This window comes from Cetorhinus maximus, chromosome 9 (genome assembly GCF_964194155.1).
Source record: "Cetorhinus maximus chromosome 9, sCetMax3.hap1.1, whole genome shotgun sequence".
Lineage (NCBI taxonomy): Eukaryota > Metazoa > Chordata > Chondrichthyes > Lamniformes > Cetorhinidae > Cetorhinus > Cetorhinus maximus.
Genome location: NC_135887.1, coordinates 65,174,557 through 65,191,957, shown reverse-complemented (window position 1 = coordinate 65,191,957; position 17,401 = coordinate 65,174,557). Strand labels below are relative to the sequence as shown.

The following is a 17,401-nucleotide window of genomic DNA, read 5'->3' as shown; positions in this document are numbered from 1 at the left end:
CCTGGTCCTATATTCCATGCCTCAGCTAATAAAGGCAAGTATGACATTTACCTTCTTAAATGCCTTATGTACCTGACCCGCTACCTTAATGGGCCAGTCGACATGTCCAGCAAGATCCCTCCGATCCTCCTTACTTTCCATGGTTCCATCATTCCTCGTATATTCCCGTACCTTGTTTCTCCTGCCCAAGTGAATCACCTCACACTTTTCCACATAACATTCCATTTGGCATTCCTTCGGCCATCTGACCAGCCCGTCTGTATCTGCCTGTAATGTTAGGGTCTCCTCCTGACTATTTGCCACCCCACCAATATTCCTCTCCATAGGTTCTGGAAGGTTGAGCACATAATGAGCCAGGGGGAAAGGGATGAAGTGTGTCACTGTGTGCAAGCTAACTGATCCACTGTCCTTGTTGTTAATTACAGCATCATCAGAGCCTGTCCACCAGGAGCAATTCCAGATACCCCTCTCCCACCTAAGGACCCTCAACTGTCACCTGCGTCACACCATTTCTGCAGGGCAGGCACCAGCGCAGATAATAGCATATCGATGGGCATTGCAACGTCGGCTAGTGTCCTGGGGCACAGTGGAGAGGGCACTTCACAATCGCTGGAGGAGCTGGCAGAGACAGAGAGTGCTGATGGCGCCAGCAGTCGAAGGACTGCAGGGGACCAGGCACATGATGAGTAGGTGCCTGATGATGTGCCTCTGGAGTCGTCCGCGACACAGCAGCTGCAGGAAATGCGGCCGGGTGTGCGGGAGCATCTGGGAGTGTTGCATGAGAATATGCTTCGCTTGGTGTCCATGGTGGAGGAGTCTACGCAGAGCATCAGTGATGCAATGAGCCTCAGGGCAGAGCGTCATGCTTCCTCCACGGAGAGAGTGGTGACTCTCGTGGACAGGGGCTTCCAGGAGAACCAGCAGCTTCTCCTGGGGTTACGCTTGGACCTGCAAGCCCTCACAGTGCCAGTGGCCACAGCTGGTCATTGCCAATGTGGGAGATGGTGTGGGCTTCAAGCTTCCCTGCTCGTTGCCCATCCATTGACGGTGAGCAGGGAGATCCGGGGCGACCTCACATCAGCGGAGCACCTGCCTGTCGTATCCGTGGGCTCCTCTCACGGCGCTCTGGACGAGGCCAACAGCTCCTCTGCCCCTCTCCCAGTGACTGCTTCATCTAGTGAGGCTGCGACGACTGGGGAGATGCCAGCTGTGGACCTGGCTGATCCCTCCCAGGCGGGGCCAGCACAGGCTCCACGGGCCAGAGGACCACTGCCAAGGTCATCGAGGCCAACAGGACAGCAGAGTCAGCAGGCTGGCTCAGATGCCACTCCAAGTGATGGGACAGCACCAAGACATAGCACCCGCAAACGTTAGCATAAGGCACCTTTGGGCACACCACGGGTGTGTCACTGGTGCTTTTGTGTTGGCTCTAGATTAGAGAATTATTATTTGTTTATGGTTGAAACATGTTTTGGTTTGACTTTCTGTGACCTTATGATGGAGAAAATTAAAACCAGATGTGTGACCATGGCTGAGGGTGGCCCCTTTGTTCTGCATTTGTATGTTTTACATACATGTCATGAGTGTTTGAGTGGACATTGAAGTTTATGTCCAAAGCTCTTACTTGCAGCTGATGAAGTGGCCGATGTAGCACTTAAGTGCCGAGTATGGAAGTGCCAGGCAAGGTTGGTCCTCCTGATCCATTTGTGTTCTGCTAGCTGAAGGTGCGTTGGATTAAAGTCTCCTGGGTGTCCCTGCCTCCTTGGTGTAGTCTCGGGTCAGCGTTTAGCCCCTCAGCATTCCCCTCATCCTCAGAATCAGTGCTGGACTCATCGTGTGCAGCTGCATCCACGTCATCAACGTCTTCATCCTCCATTGCTTTCATCCCCACTTTCCAGCGCAAGATTGTGGAGAGCACAGCATGCAGCCACTATCACTGACACACGATCTGGTGGGTACTGAACGGTCCAGGCATCGGAAGCACATGTTGAGAAGACCAATAGTTCTCTCCACCACAGCCCTTGTGGAGGCGTGGCTCCTATTGTACCGCTGCTCAGCTTCTGTTCTTGGATGGTGGAGAGGTGTCATGAGCCACCTTCTGAGGGGAGAGCCCTTGTCACCCAGCAGCCAACCATCCAGCCGAGCTGGAGCACTGAAGACCCCCGGCACCTGGGAGTGTCTGAGGATGTAGGCGTCGTGGGAGCTGCCTGGGAACCTTGCACAGACTTGTAGAATCAGCATCCTGTGATCACACACTATCTGCACGTTCATGGAGTGGAAGCCCTTCCTGTTGATGAAGGCACCGGGCTCACCTGCAGGCGCCTTGATGGCCACGTGTGTGCAGTCTATAGCACCTGGACACGGGGGAAGCCAGCAATGGCCGCAAAGCCTCTGGCTCGCTGCGCCTGACTTGCCTGGTCACAGAGGAAGTGGATGAAGGTCAATGCCCGTCTGAACAGAGCTTCTGTAACATGCTTGACACAAGTGTGGACGGCTGTTTGGGAGACACCGCAAAGATCACCCAGCAAGCCCTAGAAGGAGCCAGAGGCATAGAAGTTGAAGGCAACTGTGACCTTCAGAGCCACTGGCATGGGGTGTCCACCCGCACAGTTTGCGGAAATCTCAGGACCAATCACCTGACAGATATAGTTGACTGTCTCCCTTGGCAGTTGGAGCCTCCTTTGGCACTGCACCTCAGTTATATTGAGGTAGCTGCTTCGCCACCTTTATACCCTGGCAGCAGGATAATGGCGTCTTCTGCGGCCCCTTCCACCTTGGACAACCTCTTGGCCTTGCCCTCCTTGTGCCTGCGCCTGTCCTCCCAAAGGTGGCTCCACGGAAAATGATACTGCACTCCTGGCCTCCTCCTTACTCTAGCCCCCCCTCCTCAGAGGAGCTGCCTTCAGTGGACATGTCAGAACCCATACCCAGGCTAAAGGGAGGCCTCTGGAAAGCTGCAGGCCCGATAAAGTTTACTGACTGCAGAGTGCTGACCAGAAGGTTCAAAGTGCACAGAAAGCTACTGGAATTTGTTCTGAACTACTGCAGATCACACAGGCAAGTTTAAAAAACTTTCTGTAATAAATACTCAGACCAAATTGACTACGCCACTGAGCCCTCTTATCCTGCCCGTGGATGAGTTTTATTAAAAAGTCTCTTACCCGCCTGCCTGTTGCACCCGTGCGCCAACCTGAAGATCGCACGGGTGCCTGAAAATCGGCGTTGATTGCCGAGTTAAGGGCCTTAACTAGCCCATTAATTAATGCTGGGTGTGTGTCGAACTTCATCGCCCACCCGCCCAGCTAAATATCGCGATGGTGCGTGGTGGCTTCGGGACGCTTGTGAAAATTCTGTCCATGAAATTTGACCCCTGAACTGATTGTATTTCCTTAGGTAAACCATATGTTGTAAAAAAATTGAAATAACTCTTCCACAATCTTCTTAATATTTCTTAAGGTATCACTTGAGGAAACCTGGTATTCCATTATTGTCAGTAAATACTGATTTCCACTTTTAGTCTTAGGGAGGGGTCCTACACAATCAATCATGACCTTCGTAAAAGGTTCTTCAAATGCTATCATTGGGTTTAAAGATGTCGGCTTAATCAGTGCTTGTGGTTTTCCTGTTACTTAATATGTATGGCAGGTTCTACAGAGTTTGACTACATCCCTGTGCAATCCTGGCTAAATAAAACCTCTGTATCTTTTCCTGTGTTTTCCAAATTCCTAAATGTCCCCCAATTGGAATATCATGAGCTATCCTCAGAATTTCATTTCTATATCCTAACAATCTGATGCACCTCACTCCAGTTTTCATTTGCTGAGACACGATCCAACCTCCATTTTCTTATTAAAATATCTCCCTGAAGGTAATAACATACTGGAATACATTTTGCTTCCGTTTCTGAATAAGCTTTCTGATATAATTGCTTTAATTGCAAAATATTTTTCTGTAACTCCACTTACCTCCTTGAGTTAAACACTTCAGCTGAATTGTCCTGTATTCTTTCCTCCTGAACAATGTTATCAAATACAGTGCCTGCTAATTAGATTTTGACACATCCTTCTTGCCTTTGAACTACCTGCCCTTCTTGTTTTTCTTGTTCTTCCCTATGAGCCTTTGATCTTGTTACAATACAATCAGCAAACAATCCAGGATATTCCTTCTGTCACACCTCTGTTGAAAAGACTTCTACAGGCTGCTCAACTACCATAGGCATCGCCCACATTTGTCCTCCAGCTATATCATTATCCAGAATAAATTGAACCCCTGCAATGGGCAAATTTTACATAACTCCAACAATAACTTCACCTGCTCTCCATTTGCTCTTTAAATTTACCTTCCACAACGGAATAGATTTAACATCTCCATGAACCCCACTGTTTATTACCTGCTCCTGTAATACTCCCTTTGAACAACAAATATCACTACCCCACAACATTAAGGATTGACTGGCCCCTGTGTCTCTTAAAATTTTGACATTTTTATCTACTCCACCCTGGACACGTGGAAAGACTTTCCCTTCACATACAAAGTCTTTAAACATTTCTGCAACCTGCTCCTCAGAATTCTCTTGAGTAAACTTTGAACACATTCCCACTTTTTTACCTTTCACTGATTCTCCCTGTTTCAGCTGTTCACAAACCACTGGTTTCTCCTGTGCCTGAACCTCAGAACCCACAGTACTTTTACTTCCAGAGCTTTCCTGTACCCTAATAATTCCAGCAGATTTTTTTCCTGCAATTTCCAACACACTGACTTCATGTGCCCCACTTTATTACAATGAAAACACCTCAATTTTCGATTGTCACTTCTACCTTCAGCACCTTCCTTTTTATTCGGAGAAAAAGCTTCCTGGGAACTTCCAACTGCTCCTTCTCTTCCCTGACTACCTACCTTCCTTTCACCTTCCCACTTTTTATCCTTTTCCAATTTGAAAGTATGATGAAAAAAGGTTTAGCTCAATTAATTAACTCATAATCATCAGCTATCTCTGCTGTTAGTCTTACAGAATCTGTTCCTCCATATGAGTTCTCACTACCGAAGGGATTGAATCTTTAAATTCTTCCAAAAGAATTACTTCCCTAAGAGCTGCATACATTGTCTCTATTTTTAACGCCCATATCCACCCGTCAAAATTACTTTGTGTTCCTCTTTCAAACTTAATATAAGTTTGCCCAGGCTGTTTTGTCATATTCCTAAACTTATGCCTGTATGCTTCAGGAACCCACTCATAAACTCAAGATAGCCTTTTTCACCACACTGTAATTCATCGACATTTGCTAGTGTCAGGTATCACTTCCAACTGTAGATGCTGTGCTATATTTCTAATCGTATCTGATTACTTGGCCCCCGCAGGTAACCCCAATTTCAACTTATCTGCCAACTCTGTTAACTTACTCTTGGTTATTTGTTGCAACCCAATCAGAGTTATATCTTCTACTCCCAGCAAGTCTTAGCAATTGTCAATGTCATCTTGCAGTCTCACCACTTCTATTCAACAAAATGCAAACATACCCTCTACCTTACTGTTTAATTCTCAAAACTACTATACATCAAAGCACCCAGACTAGCTGGCTTTAATCAAATTAACACACACACAGACTAAACCTCTACTTAATAATAATTTCCAATAACATTATATACATTAATATCTCTTCATGACAGTAATGGAGTGGATAGATTAGAGTAATGTCTTTGATGTGGTGTACATGAGCTTCAAAAGTTGTTTGATAAAATGTCACACAGCAGACTTGCGAGCAAAGTTAGAGTACATGGAATAAAAGGGAAAGCAGCAGCATGGATACAAAATTGGCTGAATGGCAGGAACAGAGTAGTGGTGATCAGTTGTATTTTGGCTGGAGGAAAGGTTATAGTGGACTTTCCCAGGGGGTCGGTATTGGAATGCCTGCTCTTTGTGATATATGCTAATGACTTAGACCATGTTGTACAGGGCACGATTTCAAAATCTGTGTTTGACACAAAGTTTGGAAGTATTGTGAACTGTGAGGAGGACAGTGGTAAACTTCAGAAGGACATAGTTGGTGGAATGGGCAGATGAAACTTAATGCAGAGAAGTGCAAATTGATTCATTTTAGTAGGAAGGACATAGAGAGACAATATAAAATAAAAGGTATAATTCTAAAGGGGGGTGCAGGAGCGGGGGAGGAGGGTGGTGGTAGTACATGGCTCAATCATTGAAGGTGGTAGGACTGTTTGAGAGCATCCTGGATCCTGGGCTTTATAATTGGGGCATAGAGTTCAAAAGCAAGGAAGTTATGTTAATTTGTACAAGATATCTTTTTAGCCTTAACTGTAGCATTGCGTCCAGTTCTGGGCACTACATTTTAGGAAGAATGTGAAGGCATTAGAGAGGGTACAGAAAAGATCTGTGAGCATGGTTCCAGGGATGAGGAACCTCAGTTACACAGATTGGAGAAACTGGTGTTGTTTGCTGAGGAGAAGGTTGAGAGGAGATTTGATAGAGATATTCAAAATAATGAAGGGTCTGGACAGAGTAGATAGGAAGAAACTGTTCCCATAGTTGGAAGGATTGAAAATCATAATTTCAGGTAATCATCATTTAAGGTAAGTGGCAAAAGAAGAAATGGTGACTTGAGGAAAACCTTTTTAGACAGTGAGTGGTTAGAATCTGGAATGCACTGCCTGAGAGTGTGGTGGGGGCAGATTCAATCATGGCATACAAAAAGGAATTGGATCATTATCAGATAAGGAAAAACAATGCAGGACTATGAGGAAATGGCAGTGGTGTGGCACTTGGTGAATCGCTCTTGCAGAAAGCCAGCGGAGACATGACAGCCAAATGGCCTCCTTCTATGCTGTAACTGTTCTATGATTCTATGAAAATCTTGTGTAGCCCTCGATATATGTATTGCAGAATCCAGCTGTTTAAGAAAGGAGGAAAGGGAGCAATCCAGGAACAATAAGCCATTTAGCCTAGGATCGGTTGTAAGCAACATGCAGGTAAATTTAAGACAGTCTATAGAAAAGTATAATATGAACTTTGATAGATTGTGTAAGAGATTGACAAAATTTGACCTTGAGATTCCTAAGTCTGTGCTTGCATTCAGGTTACTGGATTGTGTGCAGATTTTGAATATAGATAGACTTCTGGTGCTGACAGGGGTTTAATTTCATGGAAAGGATTCTCTTTTACACCAAAAGGCTCCTGCCCTAAAATACATTTTTTAGAAAGCAATTATTTCTAGTTACTTTCAGTCAAACACAGGCAACTCTGCAGTGATGCAAGGAATGGAGGACTCCATGGTTGTTGAATTTCAAGATGGAAACATTAGTGCAAAGATGGGGTTGCTGATAGGCAGCCTGAAGAGGGTTGCACTTTTAGCCAATTTGAGAATCAAGACAAGCGGACCTGGGATGGTGTCCATAGGCGCTTTAACTCTGGAAACTCATGGGAAACGATTAACAGGTGGTTTCGTTGTGATTCCAAATATCATTATGGAATGAATTGGCTGAAGCACAAAAATCAGGTCTTTGAGATAAAGATGAATCCGACAATTCGGATGCTGAGAATGATGAGGATGACTGGCCTGAAGGAATTGTATTGGTTACTGGAAGCTGGAGTCCAGTGATGAGCATTTGAGCATTGATTCGTTCAGCTGCACTGTTGGATAGCGGTTGCACCTCTACAGTGTATTGGCGCAATTGTTACTTGGAATCACTTGACAAGGAAGATGGGGATAAGGTTAAAGAGTATGAAAGCTCCACCTGCTTTAGGACTGGGGACAATACGCTAAAGTCTTTCAAAGGAGTGGTCATCACAATCAAGATAGCTGGGATAAGTCTCTTCTTTAGCTCTGATGTAGTCTCCAGTGAGATACCTTTATTGTCCAGCAAGCCCTCAATGAAAAGAGCACAGGAGAAACTAGATATGGAAATTGACAAGGCACTTATATTTGGGAAAGTAGTGGATTTACATTTCATTCAATCAGGGCATTATTGCAGACCATTGAGGAAACCAGATGTGTCTTGTCGAGAAGTTCAGGCAGTATTGTTGATTTCGGGGATAAGAGTTTGGTTGACAGGAAAAGAATTATTTAGAAATTACATAGATAATTTTCACATCCTTTGGCACAGAAATTAAAAGCTCTGCTGTGGGATGCTGGAGTAGTAGATTGAGAATTCAAAACTCTTATTGAGCAAATTACATCTCAGTGTGACATTTGTGTCAAATATCGGATGACACCAGCACCTGTTGTAAGTCTTCCTTGTCCCATACCTTTAGGTCCAGAGCCACTACATCATTAGATTCTTGCCAATGGATCGAGATTTATTTTGTTACACTTTGTGGATAAGGAAACAAGATTCAGCCTATCTATGGTGATAACTGGCAAGGACAAACAGACCATTGTAGACAAGAACATGGAAAAATAGGTTGGTACTGGACTAGGAACGCCAATGAATTTTTTGACAGATAATGGAGGAGAATTTGCAAATGATGAATTTCAGTACGAGCAAGAATTTGAATACTACGGCTGAGAGCCCTTCTGTGAGAGGAATCACACAGTAATTGACGAGATGTTGTGTAAGATACTGGCTGACCAACCGGCTTGCAAGTTGTAAATATTGTTAGCATGAGTGGTACATGCTAAGATTTCTTTGCAGATGGGGGTATACTTTGTACCAATTGGTATATGGAAGGAATCCGAAGTTGCCTTTGCTGCTCTCTGATACTCCCCCTGACTAGAAGGAGCTACCATTAGTTCTATATTTTCTGCCCACTTAAAAGCTTTCCTGCCTGCATGTAATGCATTCATCAGGACTGAAGTTTCGGAAAAAATCAGAGAGCATTGCGACATCGCATTAGACCGTCTAAAATAGACTTTATTTCCGGTGATCTGGTTTATTACAAGAGAAAGGGGCGTAAAGAATAGAAAGACCCAGGGAAAGTTATAGAATGTGAGGGAAAAACAGTGATTATCCAACATGGGAATCAAACAAAAGCCCATTCCTCACGGGTCATTGGGATGAATTATAAATTTTCAGATACTGACGATGTGAATGACGAAGCACCTTGTGCACCACATTCTCACATATTTTGTAGGGTAGAGCCAGAGTGACAAAGTATGATAGATCAGAGGTTAGATGCCAGTTGAGAAAATGATCATGTTGAACAGGAAAGGGCTATTTTGTCTAGAGGCCAACTGCACAAAGTGGTTTCCCATGTGTTGTACCATCCGGAAGGATCGAATAACTGTAGGGATGCAACAATAGTGGAACAGGCAGCGAAATCCATTGGAAAATATCAGAATTGGTTGAATGTCCAGGATGATGGACAAGCAGTGAAGGCCATGGACTGGGTGAATGGGATATGAGACTGGAAAAAAATGAAGCGTAGCTCTAGTTACAGTAATGGGTCTGGCGATGAATCCCCATTGAAGAAATGTTCATGTACAGTGGAAAGGGCCTCAGATATGATATACAGGGGATCTAACAGTAGTATCCCAGAAAGACTTCAACAGGCAAGTTGAGGTCACAGTTTGGCTAGATGCCACAGTGGAATGGAGAATGTAGAACCATCCAGACAAAATACTAGGAACAGAAGTCCCCATGCCCGAGACATGTTTTAGCTGCCAACAGATTAGGGAACAAAGCCATCCAGGAGTCTAAACAGAAAGAATTAGGCTGTTGAAGAGAGCTTAGTGTGTATTCAGTGGTCCCAGATAGGGGTCAGCCAGCATTATCACATAGATGGATTTGCACAAAAAAATTCCTATCAGCTGGAACTTATAAGGCCAAGGCTAGGTTATTGGCCCCAGATTTGAAGAATGCTTAGGGGATAAAGAGGTCAGAGTGGTCTTGCTCACAGCTAGGAAGGTAATTTTGAATTTTTTTTGGGGCGTTTTAGCAACTTTTTCTTGGAAGTGCAAGTCAGAAGGGGCATCAGCTCCAAAGGGGCAAGTGTTTCTCCAACTTCCTAAGGAAGTGCCAGAAGGAAAAAGCTGCTCAGACCAGTACTCTCATTTCCCAGTGCTTTTTTTACTGGTGTTCGATTTTAAGATATACAAGACCAGTTCGGACCAGTATTCTTATTTCCCAGTTTGTATTGTTTTTTTCCCTCTGGGTGTAGAAAGAAGACTTTGGAAGTCATATAAGTCTGTCTGTGGTTTAAATTTGCTTCCAGAGTATGGCACTTTTCAGTTGGATCAGTTTTGTTAAAGTTGTCTTTGTCTGAAGGCAGATCCTACCATGTTTTATTGGTACCATGGTGGGAAACTCATGGGCATCTTTATGGTGCATGTTGATGACTTCCTATGGGGTGGCACTAGTGAGTTCCAAAACAATGTTATTGACAGGATTAGAACAGCATTTAAGGTTGGGAGTCAGGCTTCCAGGGCCTTTAAATATATTGGGTTGGAAATAAGGCAGTATGGGTCTGATGTTACTTTACATCAACAATCTTATTTAGAATGTATTAACCCTACCACAGTCAATCATGCCAGGTACTCACAAAAAGATGCAAATGCTTCTAAAGCTGGGACAGAGCAGCTGTGAAGTCTAACTAGACAATTGAATTGGCCGGGTACACAGACAAGGCCAGATGCGAGTTTTGATGTCTTAGAGCTGAGTACTGTCATTAAACATCCAAAGGCTGAGGACATTTTACGGGTGAACAAAACATTTAAAAAAAACTAAATGTGTGCTGAAATTTCCATCTTTGACTTACCCTAAGATTATAAAATTGTTTCTTTTTAGTGATGCCTCTCGTGTGAACCTTTTTGAGTGCAGCCGATTTTATGATGTTTCATATGGGAGAAAGTGGGAAATGTTGTTTCTTGGCTTGGGAAGCCAAGAAAATAAGGAGAATAGTAAAACGTATCCTGGTTGCTGGGATTCTCACACTTGTTGAGGCAGTTGACATGGCACTCTTTTTATCAAAGATATTAGGGGAAATTCCACATCAGGGAGATGCTGAAGAAACTGTAATAATACAGTATTATATAAACAATCATTCCCTTTGGGATAATGTGCACTCCACAAAGTGTGTGAATAAGAAGAGATTAAGAATTGATATCGCGAGTCTGAAACAAATGTTGGAGAAAAAGAAAATCTCCAAACTCAAATGGGTAGATGCAAGTCATCAATTGTCTAATTGTTTTACCAAAAGAAATGCTTCCATTGAGAAGTTATTGAGAGTCATAGAAGGATAACTCATGATGTGAGTCCTGAGAGTGTATGATTCATTTCTCAAGTTTTTAAAAAAATTTTGTCTGTAAATGTGTACTTGGAAATTTTAGGAAGAAGAAAATTTGTTAATGTTGCAATCCTGTTACAATGCAGTGCATGCTCTAATTGTAAGTGAGACCAGCTGTTATTAACTGGGAAACGGTTAGGGCATTATTCTTAAGTATATATAAGAATCAGTTTCCACCTGTGTGGGGTATGGGGGGGGCATCGGAGGAAGAGGGAATTTGTACCTATACTCTCTGGGTTTTGTGAATAAACCTATGGTAAAGAAAGATTGGCTTTAGCGTCCTTTACTCGGTGAGTGAGCATTGAATTTATAACACTACATGGATCGGCACTTGGACCTCACCTGTTGATGGCTCAGGTGAGGAAACTGAGTGTAATGTATCCAACAACCAAAGATAGATGGGACATTAAATGGGAAAGAAAGGCGAGGAATGCGCAAAGAGGCTACAAAGGGATAGTGACACATTGAATGCCTGGGAAACAACACGGCATGTGGAATACAATGTAGCAAGTCTGAAGTTATCCACATTGGTAAGAAAAATAAAAATGACAATTTTTTTGAATGATAAGAGACTGGGACATGTTGACATTTAGAGGGATTTGTATGTCCTTATATATGAATTGCAGAAAGTTAAAATGCAGATACATCAATAGACAGGATTGGCACCCCATCCAAACCTTCAACATTTACTCCCTCCACTACTGATGCACAGTGGCAGTATTGTGTACCATCTACAAAATGGCCTGCAGCAACTCATCAGGGCTCCTTTTACAGTACCTTCCAAACTCATGACCCTTACCACCAAGAGGGACAAGGGTAGCAGATGCATGGGAACACCACCACCTGCAAGTTCCCCTCCAAGCTACATATTATCCTGACTTGGAAATATATCGCCATTCCTTCACTGTCACTGGGTCAAAATCCTGGAACTCCCTCCCTAACAGCACTGTGAGTGTACTTACATCACATGGACTGCAGTGGTTCAAGAAGGCAGCTCACCACTACCTTCTCAAGGGCAGTTAGGGATGGGCAATAAATGCTGACCTATCCAGTGATGCCAACATCCTATGAAAGAATAAAAAAAAACAATTAGAAAGGCAAATGGTAAGTTAGCTTTTGTTACAAAAGGATTGGAGTATAGGAGTAAAGATGTCTTACTACAGTTATAACTACTCATTGTTGAGGCCACGCCTGGAGTACATTGTACAGTTTGAATCCCCTTACCTATGGGAGGGCATACTTTCCCTAGAGTGAGCATAATAAATGTTCACAAAACTGGTTCTTAGTATGCGGAGATTGTACAATAAGGATGGATTGAGTAGATTAGGTCTGTAATCCCTGGAGTTCAGAAGAATTAGAGCCAATTGAAACATAAAATTATTAATGGACTTGACAGGGTAGATCCAGAGAAAATGGATCCTCCTTGCTGAGGAGTCTAGAACATGGGTTCACAGTCTCAGAATGAGGGTTTGACAATTTAGGATTGAAATAAGGAGAAATTTCTTCCTTAAAGAGTTGTGGATCTTTGGAGTTGTTGCCCCAGAGAGCTGTGATTGCTCAGTGTTTAGTATATTCAAGACAGAGGTTAACAGATTTTTGGGTACTAAGGGAGTTAAGAAATATGTGGTTAGTGGGGGAAGGTGGAGTTGGGGTAAAAGATCAACCATGATCTTGTTGGATGACAGAACAGGTTCGATGGGCCAAATGGCCTACCACAGCTCCTATTTCTTCTGTTCTTATGTTAAGTTTCTGTTTTGCATTTAATGGGAATTAATATGCAAATATAGCAAGTTCTTGAAAATGGGGAGGTTAAGAGTGGAGTGCCCGTTTTGGAAAAGCTAATGGTAGAGTGGCACAAATTGGCCAGCAACTTGTGATAATTCATAATTCAAGGGGTATCCCTTATGACAAGGTGCTGGCAAGTGTTGTTCACCCATTGTTATTTGCTCAGCAAAATTGGCCCTTTATACCAGTTGGTGTAAATAGATTCTCATGGAGTACAGTGGGGGTAGGTGTTGATTTTCACTTTAGTAATCAGCACTTCTCTAGTAGATATGCGGATGCGAATCATAAGAGTAATTCTACACTGGTAATCGAGCCAGAGCATGAACCACAATATAAAGTATGATTAGTCAGCATTCTTCTCTAAAAATACTATCATTTTTTGTGAATTATATGAATTAAATTCTACTATTATTTGTACAGCACGTGTTTTATGGGAAAATGGAATTGCATCAATCTGCCGTGTCCAGGCCAATGTTCTCTTGAAGGGGGCTCATTTGTCACCACGTTTGATTCAAAACAGTACCGATTCCATGGAGTCTGCACGTACCTGCTTGTTAAAGTAAGATTTGTTCTTTCAAACAGTGTATTTAAATCAGTAAATACTGGAACTATACAGTAAGTTAGCATTTGTAGAGAGAAAAGCTGTGCCATTTGTGTTTGCAGCCCCTATTTCTCTGTATTTCCAACTGTTGCATTTTTTCCCCCTTTTATTTTAGAGCACTAGGTTGGATAAAATGTTAATTTAATATGCTTTTGGGTTGAAGTATATTCTTTATTGCCATAATCATTATAATTTTTTAAAAATTAATTAAATGGTGCTCATCCACAGTAACTTCAGCAGAAAAAGTCAGGGAAACATTGGAAAAATGGCATAACCCTAAGGTCTTGGGACTGAACCCTCATGGAAATTCACTGACTGGATATTTTACTCAGAACCATAATTATAATGCTTTTGAGTACTATTCCCTTAAAAACAATTACCCTCACCTCTCCCCTTCAGTGCATGGTGGTATTGATTCTTATTTCAAGATTTGACTATGTCACTTGTGACTCAGAATATTTTGAATTTAATCAGTTGAGAAATTAAGACTAGTTACAGACCACAATGAAATCTTTCAGGTAATGATAATTGGGGATGTTTATCTTTCTTTAATCAAAAATACTTTATTTAGATTCCTGAACAGAACCAGTGCGGAGGACCAAGGGGAAAAAAAATGGATCTTTTTTTATTCATTCATGGAATGTAGGTGTCGCTGACTAGGCCAGCATTTATTGCCCATCCCTAATTGCCCTTGAGAGGGTGGTGGTGAGCTGCCTTCTTGAACCCCTGTAGCCCATGTGATAATTATTATTAATATTAATTAATATTATTAGTATATTTTTTAATTAATAATTTATTAATATTAACACATATTTTTCACTCACAATCACAGATATCAATGTAGCTATTAGCCACTTGACTGCTCAATAAATTTCAAGTATGAAAAAATAAGATGAGTTCACTGGATATCTTCAGGATTGACAGGATCCTGTTTTGTTACAGTAGGGAAACAAAGGGAGCATAGAAACAGAAAAAAGCTGCACAATAATCCCTTGAGCTTGATTTGCCATTCAATTAGATCATGGCTGATCTGTATCTTAACTCTACTTACTCATATCAGCTCCATAGTCCTCCATACCCTTACGTAACGAAAATGTATCATTCTACCTCAAAAGTCTTTTCAGGGAATTAATTCCAGATTCCTTTGGGTGAAAAAGTGCTTCCTGATTTCACTCCTGAATTGCCTAGCTATAATTTAAGGTTATGTTCCCACATTCCTGATTCCTTCATCAAAATAAATAGCTCATCTATATCTATCCCATCAAATCTTTTGAACACCTCAATTAGATCATCCCTCAATGCGAACTCAAGGGAATACAAGCCAAGTTTATGCAACCTGTGGACATAATTTAACCTTCTAACCTGGTATCATTCTGTTGGCTCTGTGCTGTGTCCCCTCCAAGTCCAGAATATCCTCAATGAGATGCGGTACTCAGGAATGAATGCAGTAATTCGGTTTGGGGAACCTACTATATATATCAGAAAGGCTGAGGAATCATGAAAGAACACTTGACATAAATAGCAATGGTCTAAGCACATTATTTAAAGAACAGTTAAAGAGTGGGACAATTTTGAGATAAAGGTGGTCTTTGCATATTTGGGATTGATGAAATGAACTAGGTGCTTAAGAAAAACTTAGACAGTTTTTACTGTGGAAGAGGCTTTGGAGGAATCTCCGAAGAGGGCATGGACTACTACAGAACGGTATTTAAAAAGTTATTGAGATGAAGGATGAAATTTCACTTTTACTACCAGACAGATAATGGGCAAAGGGATATTGGCCATCTGTTCTACAAAACAAAATAAAAAAAGGTGAAGTGTAAATGGGCAGTTGATCTGCTATATCCCAGCAGGAAAAATGACAAATATCCCCTAAAAGTATAAAAATCAGTCGGCCCTGGTAATAAGCACCTGAGTTCAATGAAGGAGCTTGGGGAGAAAGCTTAACCAAATTTTCCAAAGATCATCAGTTCAAGGGGAAGTTCTCCTATTTTGGATTCAGTAGTGCACCTAAATTGCAGGTGGAAAGTCGAGGAAACATTGGGTACAGATTTGTTATGTCATCCTAACTTCCTCCATCTGTTTTGGCGTACTGTATTCACTAGCACCAGAAGAAAATGCTTACATTGAACCCAATGACATCACTCATACTTGAATCAATATAAACACAACCCTATAATTCCAATGGTACAAAAGCACTGCAGCAGAAGTTGGCATGCCTATCAACATAATAAAGAAGCTGCAATAGGTTTATAATAAAACTGTTTGAGTTAATTTCATTAATATTTTTGCTATATAATGGACATATGTTTTGGAGGAAGTAATTTTATTCATCTGGTCATGAGTTACTAATTGATGCTTTTTTCTGTGCTGCAGAGTGTTAAGATGCTAGACGATGGCACGATTGAAGCAGTATTTGATAAATGCGGTGTTAGATATTCAGAAACACAGCTAACGAGCATAATCTATGCTACCAATCAGGTAAGTGTCACATTTGGTTTCATGAACACTCTAGCACATGCTTCCATTTTGAACAAAAAATGTCTTACAGTTAAATGAGCTTTCTTACTGTTCTTATGTGGTAAAAAGCAGCTATAAAGCAGGAAACGGAATTGGGGAAGGAAGTCAGGAAAATCATAGTCACAGAGAAGTAGCACTGAGTAAATTATTGGAGCTACGGTCTGACAAGAGCCCGGGTTCTGATAGACTTCGCCCTAGGGTCTTAGAAGAAGTTTCTAGTGAGATAGTTGATGCATTGGTTCTAATTTTCCTAAACTCCCTAGATTCGGGGAAGATCTCACTAGATTGGAAGATAGCAAATGTAACTCCTTTATACTAAAAGGGAGGGAGACAGAAAGCGGGAAACTAAAGGCCAGTTAGCTTAATATCTGTTGTAGGGAAAATGTTAGCAGCTATTATTAAAGAAGCTATAGCAGGGCACTTAGTTAAGCTCAAGGTCATCAGGCAGAATCAACATGGTTTTGTGAAAGGGAAATCATGTTTAACCAACGTATTGGAGTTCTTTGAGGAAGTAACATGTGCTGTGGATGTACTGTATTTTTTCAGAATTATTTTTCCAGGTTTCCAGAAGAGATTTAATAAAGCGCCACATCAAAGATTATTGTGGAAAATAAAAACTCATGGTATAGGGGGTAACATATTAGCATGGAAAGAAGACTGGTTGGCTAACAGGAAGCAGAGAATAGGCATAAATGGGTCTTTTTCAGGGTGGCAAGATGTAACAAGTAGCGTGCCACAGGGATCAGTGCTGGGACCTCAACTGTTTACAGTTTATATAAATGACTTGGATGAAGGGATTGCCAAATTTGCTAATGACACAAAGATAAGTAGAAAAGTAAGTTGTGAAAAGGACATAAGGAGGCTACAAAGAGGCATAGAAAGGTTAAGTGAGTAGACAAAGATCTGGAGATGGAGTATAATGTAAGAAAATATGAAATTGTCCATTTTGGCAGAAAGAATAAAAGAGAAGCATATTATCTAAATGGTGAGAGATTGCAGGGGGCCCTGGGTGTCCTAGTGCATGAATCACAAAAAGCTAGTATTGTAAAGAACATATCCTTTTTATTTTTCTCTATTTCTGTTGGATTGTGGATTTAAAGCTATAATGCCTAGAGTTTGAAAGACATGTCCAGTGGAACAGGATGAGAGATATATACAATGTTGCAGTCCTGGAACAGAGTGTGCCGTGAAAGACAGGATGGCGATGGAAAGGAGTCCTGGATCAAGCATTTTAATTGGCTCCGGGCCAGGGTTTGTGT

General features: G+C 41.9%; 1 protein-coding gene across 1 annotated transcript in view; it reads left to right on the top strand.

The window, feature by feature from the left end:
- Positions 1–17,401, top strand: part of LOC144685059 (mucin-6-like) — a 264,923-nt gene that overhangs the window by 23,951 nt on the left and 223,571 nt on the right. The window contains exons 6-7 of the mRNA XM_078549593.1: positions 13,442–13,580; positions 15,999–16,103. Coding sequence (XP_078405719.1) covers positions 13,442–13,580; positions 15,999–16,103 — 244 coding nt within the window. The remainder of the gene's footprint in view (positions 1–13,441; positions 13,581–15,998; positions 16,104–17,401) is intronic.